At 35.8% G+C, this 13,609-nt stretch overlaps 1 protein-coding gene across 1 annotated transcript in view; it reads right to left on the reverse strand.

The window, feature by feature from the left end:
• The window catches only part of LOC143244267 (xaa-Pro aminopeptidase ApepP-like), a 31,537-nt gene extending 19,753 nt beyond the window's left edge, over positions 1–11,784 (reverse strand). Inside the window, exons 1-8 of the mRNA XM_076488619.1 lie at positions 11,623–11,784; positions 9,396–9,538; positions 8,860–8,970; positions 7,481–7,544; positions 6,285–6,496; positions 5,226–5,373; positions 4,680–4,775; positions 4,438–4,519 (exon numbers count right to left, since the gene is read on the reverse strand). Coding sequence (XP_076344734.1) covers positions 4,438–4,519; positions 4,680–4,775; positions 5,226–5,373; positions 6,285–6,496; positions 7,481–7,544; positions 8,860–8,970; positions 9,396–9,538; positions 11,623–11,656 — 890 coding nt within the window. The 5' untranslated portion in view covers positions 11,657–11,784. The remainder of the gene's footprint in view (positions 1–4,437; positions 4,520–4,679; positions 4,776–5,225; positions 5,374–6,284; positions 6,497–7,480; positions 7,545–8,859; positions 8,971–9,395; positions 9,539–11,622) is intronic.
• Positions 11,785–13,609: the final 1,825 nt, after the last annotated feature.

Genomic DNA, 13,609 nt, shown 5'->3' on the forward strand with positions numbered 1-13,609 from the left:
TTTCCTCTGTTCACAATACCCACAATTGCTCAACTGTCATTGCAGATGCTTCAACCAAGCCAGATACTGTCGCTGATTTTGTTTGGAATGCACGGTTTAGTTCCTCTAATGCAGTTAATGGATGCTGAGCCATCAACAATCCTAAAACTGTCTTTCCTTTGTCAAATCTGTCCAGCAGACCTCATGCTTTCACTGCTACATCTGATTTTTCATATGCTAATTCAGACAAATAATCAACAATGTCACTGTAGTGATCATTAGCACATGTAATTGCAGATAGGCAGCACAACCAGCGTGTTGGACACAGTGGGCGGATGTATTTAACTGGACCATTGTGGCTGTCTGACGATAAAATATTTTCAAAGATTGTCTTGTATTTGCCTGACCTCTGAAGCAAGACACCAAGTTCATGTACACACTGGATAGAATCTCGAACACATTCACAAGCTTCAATTGCATGTTGCATTATTAAATTAGCCTTGTGTGCTCTGCAGTGAAAAACAAATCTGACGGTTGCTTCTCTTTTATTTTTGCCTGGCATCCACTGTACGCACCACTTACGTTAGCGGCTCCATCATAAGTTTGTGCTCTTAATCCTGACAGTGGTAAATTGACTCTAGTCAGTACATCAAGTATAGTCGAGGATATTGTTTCACCAGTTGTATTGGAAACACTGTACAAACCAAGAAATGTCTCGTGGACGTCAAGGTTCTCATTTACGTATCGCACACATATCGCTTCCTGTTCGGCACCTGTAACATCTTGAATGCCATCAACCATTAATGCAAAGATTTTACTTTACTGCACTTCGTGTGCTATGTTCCTCAGTATTTGATGGCTGAACATCTCCATTATTTCATTCTGAGCCTGGGGTGATGTAAATGTGGTTTTCTTTGAGAAGTAGGCCGTCAACTCAGGATCTTCCTCTTCCAGGAGCTCCATTAACTGCAGGAAGTTCCCCTTCATATCAGTATGTCCACGTAATGCTAAACCTTGACGCAGTGAGAAATGTAAACTTCAGAATATTTTGGCTAGACTTCTTTTGCATTCTTCCTGCTGCTTCTTTTTTCCATCATGTAGCTGGACAGTCACTGGAGTTACATCAAGTGAACCTTCTGGAGATATAGCAAATCTGTGCTGAGAGGAGGATTGGTGTTCGTTGAATTTCTGTTTTGCCTTTTTCCAGTTGCAAAAACCGGTGGATATGAAGGTATACTCCACTGGTCTCTCCAATCTCCCTGTAAAAAGGCCTCTATTTTCTGCCTTGGCACAATTAAAGCATATGACTTTTTGAGTCTGATTGTCGAAGTGCAGCCATGGGAACTCATCAAACCACTTGCCCTGGAAGTTGATTTTTGAGATTTTGCTTTCTGTCGTGGTATTAGTTCTGAGTCTGGATGATATGGCTTCCCACACTGTATCTGTGGAGTGTCATATTTTTCAATATTGCACAAACTTGTTTCATAACTATCTCGTGGTTAATGATGTGCAATAGTTGCACAAGCATTTTCAGACTCGTCCTCTGATGAACATGGTATTTCCTCTGTATGGCAAGTTTCTATTCCTTTGCTTGAAGTTGTTGGATTATCTGCATTGCCACTTGTAGTACCAGTAACTGGCTTGCAGAACTGTCTAATATTGGAAAGTTTCAGACGCTTGCTTGTCATAATTGGAATCTGTTTCCCAGATGACTCAATAGGCTAAAATACAGTCTTTATTGAAAAACTCTGACGTACAACGAACGAAGATAGAACAGAATGGAAGTAGAAGGATTCTGGGTAGGTATTTGGGTTGTTTTTTGTTTTTTTGGAATTTCGCACAAAGCTACTCGAGGGCTATCTGTGCTAGCCGTCCCTAATTTAGCAGTGTAAGACTAGAGGGAAGGCAGCTAGTCATCACCACCCACCGCCAACTCTTGGGCTACTCTTTTACCAACGAATAGTGGGATTGACTGTCACATTATAATGCCCCCACGGCTGGGAGGGCGAGCATGTTTAGCGCGACGCGGGCGCGAACTCGCGACCCTCGGATTACGAGTCGCACGCCTTACGCGCTAGGCCATGCCGGGCCAGGTATTTGGTTAACTTATTATTCCGTTCCCCGAAAGGGAACGAAAAATAACCAGGGGCGGTCAGAAACTGTTGTTTCTCTTCACCCCACACGAGGCAAGAATAAATTAGTCACCTGATCTCGAAAATAATTACCTGAATTAGAGTGGCACGTTGGTTGTTAATCTAGAGCGACAATCACTAATGACCTTGAATTTGACAGATTTATGTATCAAACTGAGAAGCGTCGGGATGCAGCTGAGAAGCGGGCCGACGAGCCGGAGAGAAAACGAAGAATGAGGGGAAAAGGTTCAGCACAACATTCACAAGAAGAATTACGTGGTGTAAATATTGTCGAAACGAAGGGAGCAGAGAGATGCAAACACAGAACGTCGACATAATTAAGACACATTACTTTGATTAACTGGAATTTAAACACTTACGATTTAGGTACTAAAGTGACGGACCCCTTTTCAGGGCTGGGATCTATAGATCCTATGAAACGGAACTTTTGCTGTGGGGGGAAACGGGAGTACCCCGAGAAAACCCACTTTTACAACCAGGGCGCAAATTACTAAACTTGATTTGGAAGTAGGACTGAACTGTACAATGTATTTAAGTCGAACGCGCGAACCTCACAGTGACTACCGAGTCGACTGATCGTCTGGGCATCGCTGGTGCAATAATGTGTGCTAGTTACAACACAAGTAATTGCAAGTTTCTCGAAAAATACTTAAACGACCACAAATATATTATATTCTTGTTAAACCTCATCAAAAGGCAAACACGTTGTGATATAATGTCTATAAGCACGTCTATTAAATAAAAACACCTAAACAAAAACTAGCAATACAATTCGAGTAGAGACTTCAGGCCGTTGAAATCGCTCCTTTTGTGTTCTAATAATAACAGAAAATACAATATTTTTACTATCTAGGACAAGAGAATATTTTGTTCTTTTACAATAAAGCACCAGCACTTTATTAGAGGGCGGTGATAATCTGAAATTTCATGGATTAATGAGGGCCACAAACACAGGTCTAATGAGCCCTGTTGTAAAATCGAGGCTCAGACTAAAGGGAGCGGAAGGGGTGGGGATGATGTAAGGCGCGTCTGGATCTGAGCGGCCCGAACCTGTTGTTAACTGTACACTAAACGTACACTATGGTCAGCAGCTTCGGCAACTAAGGAGAGTAAGGCGTTCGAAAATAAAACCGGCTAGACATGCATGAGAACAAACGGCGTAGGAAAACCGCACAATATACAGATAAGATTGATGCAGCTACAAGGTACAAATGGCCTGCCAGATCTAGATCACAAGAGTTTACGCTTGGGAGTAATATTTTAGAATTTCATGCTCTGTTCAATCTGTTGTGATGAAAATTTTACTTAATCTTACACTACGTACAAGATGTAGGTAGATTCTGTGATAGTGCTTGCAAGCCTTGCATGTATACTTAGGCCTACTGACTGATACTTACGGACTATCGCTTAGATCGAAAAGCTTAGAAGCACGCCTATATTAAAGATGTACATTTCGACTACTGAAAAAGCCTACATCTAGGTCTAATTATGTAATTCGATTGGTAAGAACACGAGAATCACAAGAACAAACACACAATTTGTAGGCCTGTGATGCAATAAAACAATTCAACAGACCAAACTGTTGGGGAGATGATTGTATGCACCATACCCCACCTAAAATGAAGGGGGATGTATCCCCATCCCCCCCAAGTATCTACGCCCCTGTATTTTTGGGTTATATCACCCTGACCTTCTGGCCAGTAATACTGATTATTACATGTTAGGTGTAGTTTGTTTGGTTGTAACATACTGGTCCACTATCTGGTGATAATGGTTACAATAGGTTAGGTGTAGTTTGTTAGGTTCTACTTTACTGACCTGCTGGCCAGTAATACTGGTTATCACATGCTAGGAATAGTTTGTGAGGTTCTATCACACTGATCCTCTGGCCAGAGATACTGGTTATGACATGTTAGGTGTAGTTAGGTTCTATCACACTGACACTCTGGCCTGTGGTACTGGTTACACCATAATAGGTGTAGTTTGTTATATTCTGACATACTGGCCCACTGTCTGGTGATACTGGTTACAACAAGTTAGCTGTACTTTGTTATATTATAACATATTGGCCCACTGTCTGGTGATACTGGTTCCAACAAGTTGAGTGTAGTTTGTTAGGTTCTATCACACTGACCCACTGACCAGTGATACTGGTTATAACAGGTTAGATATTGATATTTTATACTTCTGTGATAACAACGTAGCACCTGTTTAATGTGTTGTGTTACTTTTCATTACATTTGACACAGAAACGTCAATACATATGAAGCGTTTCAGTAAGAGTCCAAATAAAAGGAAAACTTACCGAACGATATCCTCAGTCACGAATATATAGCCTTTAAAGAGAGGGTTGTAGGGTATGTCATTGCCGCGAAGGTTCAGCAACCCTGTTAACATAACACGACTTTCACCACTTCACATTTGCTTATTCAATATGTCAGTTTGTATCTATTCAACAGTTTATTCTTAGCAATGTAATCTCGTCTAACGTTTTCTAATGCTGTTATAACGATTAATATATGTCAAGGAACCGAAACTAAAACTTACAAGCTACGTTGTCTAATGCTGTTATAATAGTTCCTTCCACTCCCTCCTCCTTTAGTTTTTCTCTGACGTCTTCAACTTTATCCTCCCATCGTTTTCCTTCAACGTGTAGTTATTATTGTGATGAAAAAAACACATGAAAAATTAGGCCAATCACAAAATAAGAAACCTAAACCTGAGTACTTTTGAAAGAAATGTTTCCCTTTAATTCGAGTGGACAGACTGGAAACTGAAACCTTTCAAGAAGAAACTACTCAGGCTATATGGTTTGATTATAATCACATTTTAGCTAAGACATTTGATTGTATATATCCAAGGAAATAATCAAAACATAGCATGTTAAAAGTCGGTGTTAGACAAAACTTATGCTTCATTTGTTTTAGTTTCACTTGTGGTTAAAACTTTTATAACACTTACATGTTTCAGTTTCACTTATGGTTAAAACTTTTATAACACATGTTTTAGTTTCACTTATGGTTAAAACTTTTATAACACTAATATGTTTTAGTTTTACTTATGGTTCAACTCTTATAGCATTAAAAGATTTACCGGCAAACTCCAAACGATGAACAAAGATGGGGAAGTTTGGTTTGGCGGGACGACCTTCCGCTTCTGTCCATATTTTGTCAACTAGACTAAAATGTTCATCAACCAGTTCCATTCCACTTCTAACTAATTCATGTTTCCAGAACAACCACTGTGGGATACGATAAACCTCGTCATGAAATGTTGTAGGGATTGTTAAATAAATGGATAGATTGTTAGTAAAGGATCGGTTAATTAGTTAGACTGGACAAGAAACGACAAAATTTAACTTTATTTATTTGTATAAATAAACTAAATTAAACTACTGTTAAATCCGTGTTTAATACAAAGTACTACTTTTCTTCATCAGTTTATGAAACAACCAGAGACATGCGCAGTGGTTCATCTGCTGGCCCTTCAATCTGATAGATCATCAAGGGTGCTTCCACAACACAACCGGACAAATTAGTAAGTATGAATATACTGGACACTGAATTCAGATAAACCAGTTAAAATACAGACAGTGGACACTATAGTCACATAAATCCAACATGGTCAGCTTGAAGTATAAAGATTGTTCTAAGATATCGCAAGTAGCTGGGAGTAGCTTGTTACAAACAAACATGTTTGTTAATTTTGAAATTATATATTAATAACTGTGTTACAAATAACCTCCGTTTTATTATTCCAAGTTTAACTGTGTTAGATTATAATACTAGTAGTCAATCTAAGTATCAAAACCAAAACAAGAAGACAAAAAAACATTTAATAGCAAACTGAAACGTTGCACAAACACATTGCAGGAAGAAATAATATCCAACAACAAAGTGAAACGTTGCACAAGCACATTTCAGGTAGAAATAATATTCAACAACAAAGTGAAACGTTGCACAAACAAATTTCTGGTAGAAATAATATCCAACAACAAAGTAAAACGCTGCACAAACACATTGCAGGAATAAATAATACCCAACAACAACGTGAAACACAATGGAGAAGGAGAAACAGAAAAAATATTTTATGGTATAAAATAAAGGTTGTGATAAATTATTTTATAGTGTCATGAAAATACAAGAAGGTTACCCTTCTGTGGTTGATAAGACGAGAATCTGTTCCTACTCTGGAACCCGAAGAAAGTTTGCTACTAATCCATTGTGGAATAGAGGGCGTCCCAGGAGTAAAGTCCTTCATCATAATCCAGTTAGAATCCAGTTCCTGTTGAGCCTGGAGGAAATAGCGACTGTCAGTCCAGAGGGCAGCTCCATCACTATCGTTCACTAATACGACGGCTGTACCTGTTATTTGTGTGTATAATCATGTTAAATACTACAATAAAATGTTAAAGAGATACAAATTCACAAATTTAACAGTTTGATATTTTTAGCAATGGCGTCGTTAGGCACTGGCGCGTGGGAGCCGTGATCCGATTCTACTTGACAGTGCCCCGAATCGACAGTTTGTGTCTTGAAAATCGAAATCGAAAACTGGAGTCGATATCATACTATAGCGCCAAAAAATTCCCATATTAATTTGTCAAAGGTCCTGTTATTTTAAGCACCTAGAGACACCGTTACAGATATACCTCATAATGTCCAATCACATTACAGATAACACCTAATACTATCCAATCACTTTTCAGTTAACGTTTACTCTTAGTTAATCATAACTTACTATTATACGATTTGCAGATCAAAAACGCATAGTATTGTAGAACCAACATTATAGATAACATATGTTACCTTACTAGCATTAATAAAGTAGAACCAATATTGTATATAACACATGTTACCTTACCAGCATTAGTATATATATATATTGTAGAGCCAATATGTTACCTTACCAGCAATATGAAGTTTGGAAACATTGGTAATAGATTTATTTCTATGCAATGTTTCGTGTACGTGATCATGTCTTACTGTTAAAGACAAAACTTTGTGGAAATATAAATATGTTATCCCACCAATTACTTTTTGAAAACTTCATACTTGTTTTAAGACGTGACAAAACTCAACAAGTTTATTTTAACAAGTTTTTCTTTTATTCAACTGAATATTTACATAATTCTACTCCTTAGTTGCATGATGTCTGGAAAACTTGAAGTTCATTTAACAGAAAGATAAGAAACTCCATAACCCGAGAGCTTCCGGAATGAGGACCTCTCTTTCAGAGCAAACAGGAGAAAAAAGGTCCACCTTTCGAAAGCGCCTCCTTGGATACTGTTGATACTGTTTCCAATTATAAACATTACAACACTAAATGTGGAGAGAAATGTCACAAACCTGCTGTTCCTGTGAATCCAGAGACGTACTGGCGCCTCTTGTCGTAGTTGGAGATGTATTCACTCTGTAAAAAGAACAGGATGGTTGTAAATCTGAGAAGTGAAGTCTACACTGGTGAAAAACACACAGTCAAATATACATGAAGTATACGTCATTATACTGACTCAGGCGTACATAAGATCTGGAGTTTAAAACAATTAAAAGTACAATTGTTTACAAGGAAATTAAAATTTTCTAGCAACTCTTAAATCCGAACAATTAATAAACGTATAATTTAGTATTTACGTACAATCAGAAAGTATAGAATAGAATATTATTTATTTAAGCAGTCAATATTTGGATACTTAAAGATATAATCAGTCAACATAATAAAATAATTGATTTGTGATACAAACTCACACCAAAACCATTCTGATTTCAGTAAACTAAGGTTTTCGTTATCAACAGTAAACGTGATGCTGAGAGTTTAAATACTGCAAAGAAAAAAAAACGTTCCACGTAGTTTTAAACTTGGAAAAATAGTTTCTTCTGCATTTCCAGACGTAATGAAACAGAACAAGATTAGACATAATTCACCTATAGTCTATAATAACGACATCAGATCAAATCATTGCATACTTTCATATTTATTTGTTTATATTATTTTATTTAGAGGAAGTTTTAACGTCACGCGTTGAGTGTATATCTGGTTCGAGTTTTCTCGAAAGCTTACTGAACGATTTGAACAGTGTAAAACATGAGTTATAGTATATTGTTGATTGGTTAGCTAGTCTTTTACAGTTAAAGATCGATTACTGATTTAATGAGTTTATTAATCAGTTTAATAAATATTGATTTTGTATTTCAGCGAAGCACTAGAGTCATGGTAAAATTAGCAAGTGATTGTTTACCGGTATTTGTGAAGGACTGACACTAGAAACTATGTATGTTGTAAAGCACACATTTAAAGAAAGCAAACTCTCCGTTATCACTGAATGGGTTGGACTTCTTTTTACCAAATAATTATAAAGAACTTATCAAACAATAGAGACGATTCAGTTCTGTATAAATACATATCCCTTAAACGTGAAGAGAGGCGTTACTACAACACATGACAATGATTTTGAAACCACATACATATGTATCCATTCACAATGTTCTAAACGAACTTTATCAGAGAAACATAACTCTATAAGTTCTTTTATCAGCCCAATATTTCAACATCAAATCTGATAAGGTAAAAGGTAAAATCAATCCTTGTCAGAGAAACCAACACTGTTGTCTGCTTAATCTGACAGGATATAAAACTGTTGCTAACAACATATTGTTTAATATCTCCTAGCTAACCGTATTAAATTTTTTAATAAAACGTGTTTTCAAATTAGATCTACCAGCCCCACCTGGTGTTCATCGTCAGTAGGTATGATGTACGCTTGGTAATTATTCTGCGCCATCAGTTCCCGAAACCTCTTCAGTTTTAGTGACGTGTCAGCTCTCATCGAGAACTGACCCTAGAAATACAATACCCGCCATTAAAGCATATGCAAATCAACCTGAATCGTAGTTTGAAAAAATTAACCAATTACAGTTTAACGATTTGTCTTAATTAAGATCTTTTCTGTAGTTCGAAAGATACGCACACAAACCGAAACAAAGAAATAAAAATATTGTCAAACCTCCGGAGAAGGAGGTTTACAAATGAGACATTAAACATTAAGATGAAACTGTGTTATTCGATATTTTTATTATTTATAAATATGAATCGTTTCATCCCGACGTTTCGAAAGTAAAAAGAATATAAGTGTTCACAAGGATAGTATTACAAACTCCAAAACTAAAACACCTGAAGATTTTGATATATTAAAAGAAAAAACAGCTATATTTCGATATCACTTCGTTCGTAAGACATAACTATCACATTGTACTAGTTTAGCACCCTATCTTCCACACGTGTTCCTGTACTCTCTCCTTCTAAACAGGCAAACATAATCTGTTTCTTCTGTGTTCCGTTATGAACATTCTTGGACAATTCATAAGTAGAGACCGACCGTGCACGTGCAGTTCCAGATATAGAAACATCTGAAAAAAAGGACAATTTTGTAGCTCAGCATCTCTCTACATATGTCGTCCTACGTCACACTGAGATACCACTAGACATTACAGTAGCAAATGTGTCACCCTACGTCACACTGAAATACCACTAGACATTACAGTTGGAAACATTGTTACACCACTATAAACTAATGTATAAAACATGCCATCATACAATAGCCTTACTTTAAGGCCTAGTATCAGAAGAAGACTATACGAAAACAACAAAAGGTTTTACTAATATACTAACACACAATCAATAGCATAATGTTGTGTTATACACTAACATATCATCAACACTAGGTTTTGCTATATACTAACACACAGTCAACACCATGTAAGCTGTTTCATGTTAACGGGTCACTAACATCCAATACCAGGTCAATTTACATGGCTACACCCATGTATACGAGATCAGGTTTGTTAGAGTTTGTCTATCAGTGTACATGTATCACCTTTAGATATCAGTGAAAGTACTGGTTTTTATTATATATCTACAAACAAGTTCCACTGATCTTTAGTGAGTATGAATGAATTTTCTCTTTCCGTGTAAACTCGTCCTAAACCACAGAATTATTGTTTCTAAGAATGGCTGTTTTATAAAAAAGATGATAACCCTACACAAAACTAAGCACGTTAAGAACTGATTTCATTGCAAAGTGTGTTTTTGTTAAATATATATAAAACCCATGCACGAAGCAGTTTAATAAATATTTCTTTTCTGTAACTTTGAAATCCTTATAATTTCTCGAAAAAGCGCTCTCTACTTTACCAGATGCTGTAACTTATACTCTCTCAGTACAACAGTTGTTGAAACAAATATTTATACAATTTGACTGTTTTTTTCATCTAGTTACTAATATGAGAATTTATCTCCAAATGTTTTAAGTTACGATAAGAACCTAACCAAATATCCTGTGACACCATCCAAAACTCAAGTAACTTAACATAAAATAGTCAGTGACATTATCCTAAAAGCTTAAATCACTTAAGAAAAAATAATCTGTGGTACTATCCTAAAACTCCACTCATTTATGTTACTATAATATAATCTGTGGTACTATTCTGAAAACTCCACACATTTATATTATTATAATATAGTCGGTGGTACTATCCTAAAAAACTCCAAACATATAAGATAGGGTAAGAGCACTTGTTGTAGTTATACATTCAGGCTTAATGATATATATATTATACATATATATTATATATATATTATTGCATATATTATACAAAATATACATTATATGATAGCCTCTGACATCTCATACTTTGCTCAAAGATTAACGAGGAATTCGTTAGTTCAGATTAACATTGATGGCCTTTTAAAAGTTTGTTCTTTAAAACGTCAAATTTTGAATCCAAACATTAAAAACACAGAAAAAACAAACTTGTCTTTAGAATCTGGTGGAACACGGATAAAGTAAGGTATTATGGCAAATAAATTAATTTCGTAATAATAATAACTTAAAAATGAATGGTATTCTAAAGAACTCTACTAGGGCACATTATGTTTTTATAGTAACAATAAAGTGAAAAGGAAGTTTTATGATACCCCAATGAGATGATTTGAGTAAGTTATTATTTGAGATTTAAAAACAAAATTTCCAGAAAATGTTATTTCCAGTTCAACAGTGTAGTTCTCTTCTGAAGGATCTTTTCAAAGTTAATAAATTTATTCCTTTATAAATATCTACATAAATAAAGATTTTTTTGGTCACGACTGGTTTTGAATATATGCCTGCATCAGGTGCCGCCTACAACTTTATAATATTTCCTGCGCCATAATGAAAAATTACATGTTGCCGACCCCTGGGAATATGGAATGAAACCGGTTCAGCTTTTAATAATTCACAACCAACTTATACGCGATGTAGGCCTATAGAGGGTAAATTGTTGCTTTTTAGGATAATGAAGTTTAATACATTTTTAAAAAGATGTTTGAAAATTCCAGATTATTTCGTTGTATTAGCTTTAAAGTGAAGAGGGGAAATGCGATTCATTTCTTTGAATAAACATATGATCTATAAATTTTGCATACCAAAGTTTGGAACACATCTACACAAACTTACATATCCCCAACATCAGCAAGACGACACACTGCATGTTCGACTGATTCAGGTTCAACAATCACTTAAACACCGTGTCTAACCCAAAACTAGAGCAGCAGAAATCGGTACTGCTCCAAACTTTCAAACGAACCGATACCAAAAAAAAAAAAAAAAAAAAAGATATGAAGGCGCTACTGTCGAATCCAGGATTCTGAATCATTTACATGCACAATAAAATAGTATAAGTATGATAAGCCTAGCACGAGAAGAGATAGCGATGTTGCTATTGTTTCACTTCCCTTAGTAACAATTCACTCAGGTTCTTTAATTATCTTGAATATTGAAATCGTGTCCTACGCCCAGATAAAGTGACGTATTATTTACTTTTAAATTCTTGGTAAAAGATATGATAGAGAACCAAATATTAGGAAGACAATAATTCATGCACGTTATCAAATAACTGATCCAATTTTCAAGTAACGAGTTAATATAAACAAAAACAAACCGGTTCATTACTAATGCCTAAAATATATCAATGCTGTTTTGAGTGAAAACTAACAATCTCCAAAACTCGTATAATATTAATATTTGTTTATAGTTTGAAATTCCTGAATATGAAAACATTAACTTGATCATCCTTCAGGTTTCAATAAAACTATTTCAGATATGTATTGCACTCTGTATAAAGCTATTACAAAAGCAACAAATAATGGTTTTGACCGGATATCCTCATATTAGACTGGATTCAGGTAGACGTGGTTATACACACTAAAAACAGCAGATATCTACAACTTCATAATATCGTGTGTGATAATATCGTATGTTCTTTGTGTGTGAGATATCACTGAAGGTCATTTATGTGAATGCTGCACGAGTCAGTTCTTCATACTGAAACTGTCATTGCTGCCGTACCACATTGGTGGCAGTCATATTTAATTAAACTGCATAATATCTGTATGTACTGTGACTACCAGGGAGAATAGTAGCGCATAAAAAAACTAGTAGAAAACACTAATGTTGTAAATGACACAATAGCTATTATGTTTAGTTGATATTTGAAAGAATCCATTCATAGCATTATTATTTGATTCTTCAGTTAAGTTCATATTTGATCAGATTGGTTTTCACAGCATAAGGCAATATTCTTAAAAGTCATGCATATTTCACATTACCTTCAGAGATGTGGCTTTATTATAAACTGTATACAGTTGTAGATACACTTATCTCAGAGATGTGGCTGTATTATAAACTGTGTACAGCTGTAGATACACTTATCTCAGAGATGTGGCTTTATTATAAACTGTACAGTTTATAATAGTTATAATAAAAGTTACAGATACACTTATCTGAATAACTGTTAAAATAAATGGGCACATTTCTTGTCAAATAGAAGGCAGTGGCTGACTCGTATTAACAGACAATCTACCTGAACAGCAAGGCTTCACAATTGGCTATCTACAGTATGTTCATTGTGAAATAGTGATAACCAGCATCATTGACGAGGAAACTAACCAACGATCCAGAGACTGGACAGTTGAAGTATCTGGAAATGGAACACGTATTAATGCTAGCCTATATGGAGACATACTGGTGGAATCACACTGGTGAAATGGTTGATGGAGATATGCTGGTGGTGATATACTGGTGAAATGGCTGGTTAAGATATATTGGTGATATGGCTGGCAGAGATACACTGGTGAAATGGCTGGATAGATACAGCAACTGAATTGTTGAAATGATTGCTGAGAAACTGCCACTTTCACATGATACAGCTTATGGAAAGCTTCATGGAGTAAAAAAGATGTGCTTTGAACATGATAGCCTTACAACCAAGCTTTTTGCAATGGCAACTACACTACAGAGCTATTGTCAAGGTGCACAGGCATCAGACAGAACATGACTTGTTGTGACAACATGTACTGTAACGACATAGTGAAACTCCAAAACTGTCTTAATATAAAGTACTTGATATTCGTAATACTTTTTTGGACATCAGCCAAAATTCAGG

Source organism: Tachypleus tridentatus, chromosome 2 (assembly GCF_004210375.1).
Source record: "Tachypleus tridentatus isolate NWPU-2018 chromosome 2, ASM421037v1, whole genome shotgun sequence".
NCBI lineage: Eukaryota > Metazoa > Arthropoda > Merostomata > Xiphosura > Limulidae > Tachypleus > Tachypleus tridentatus.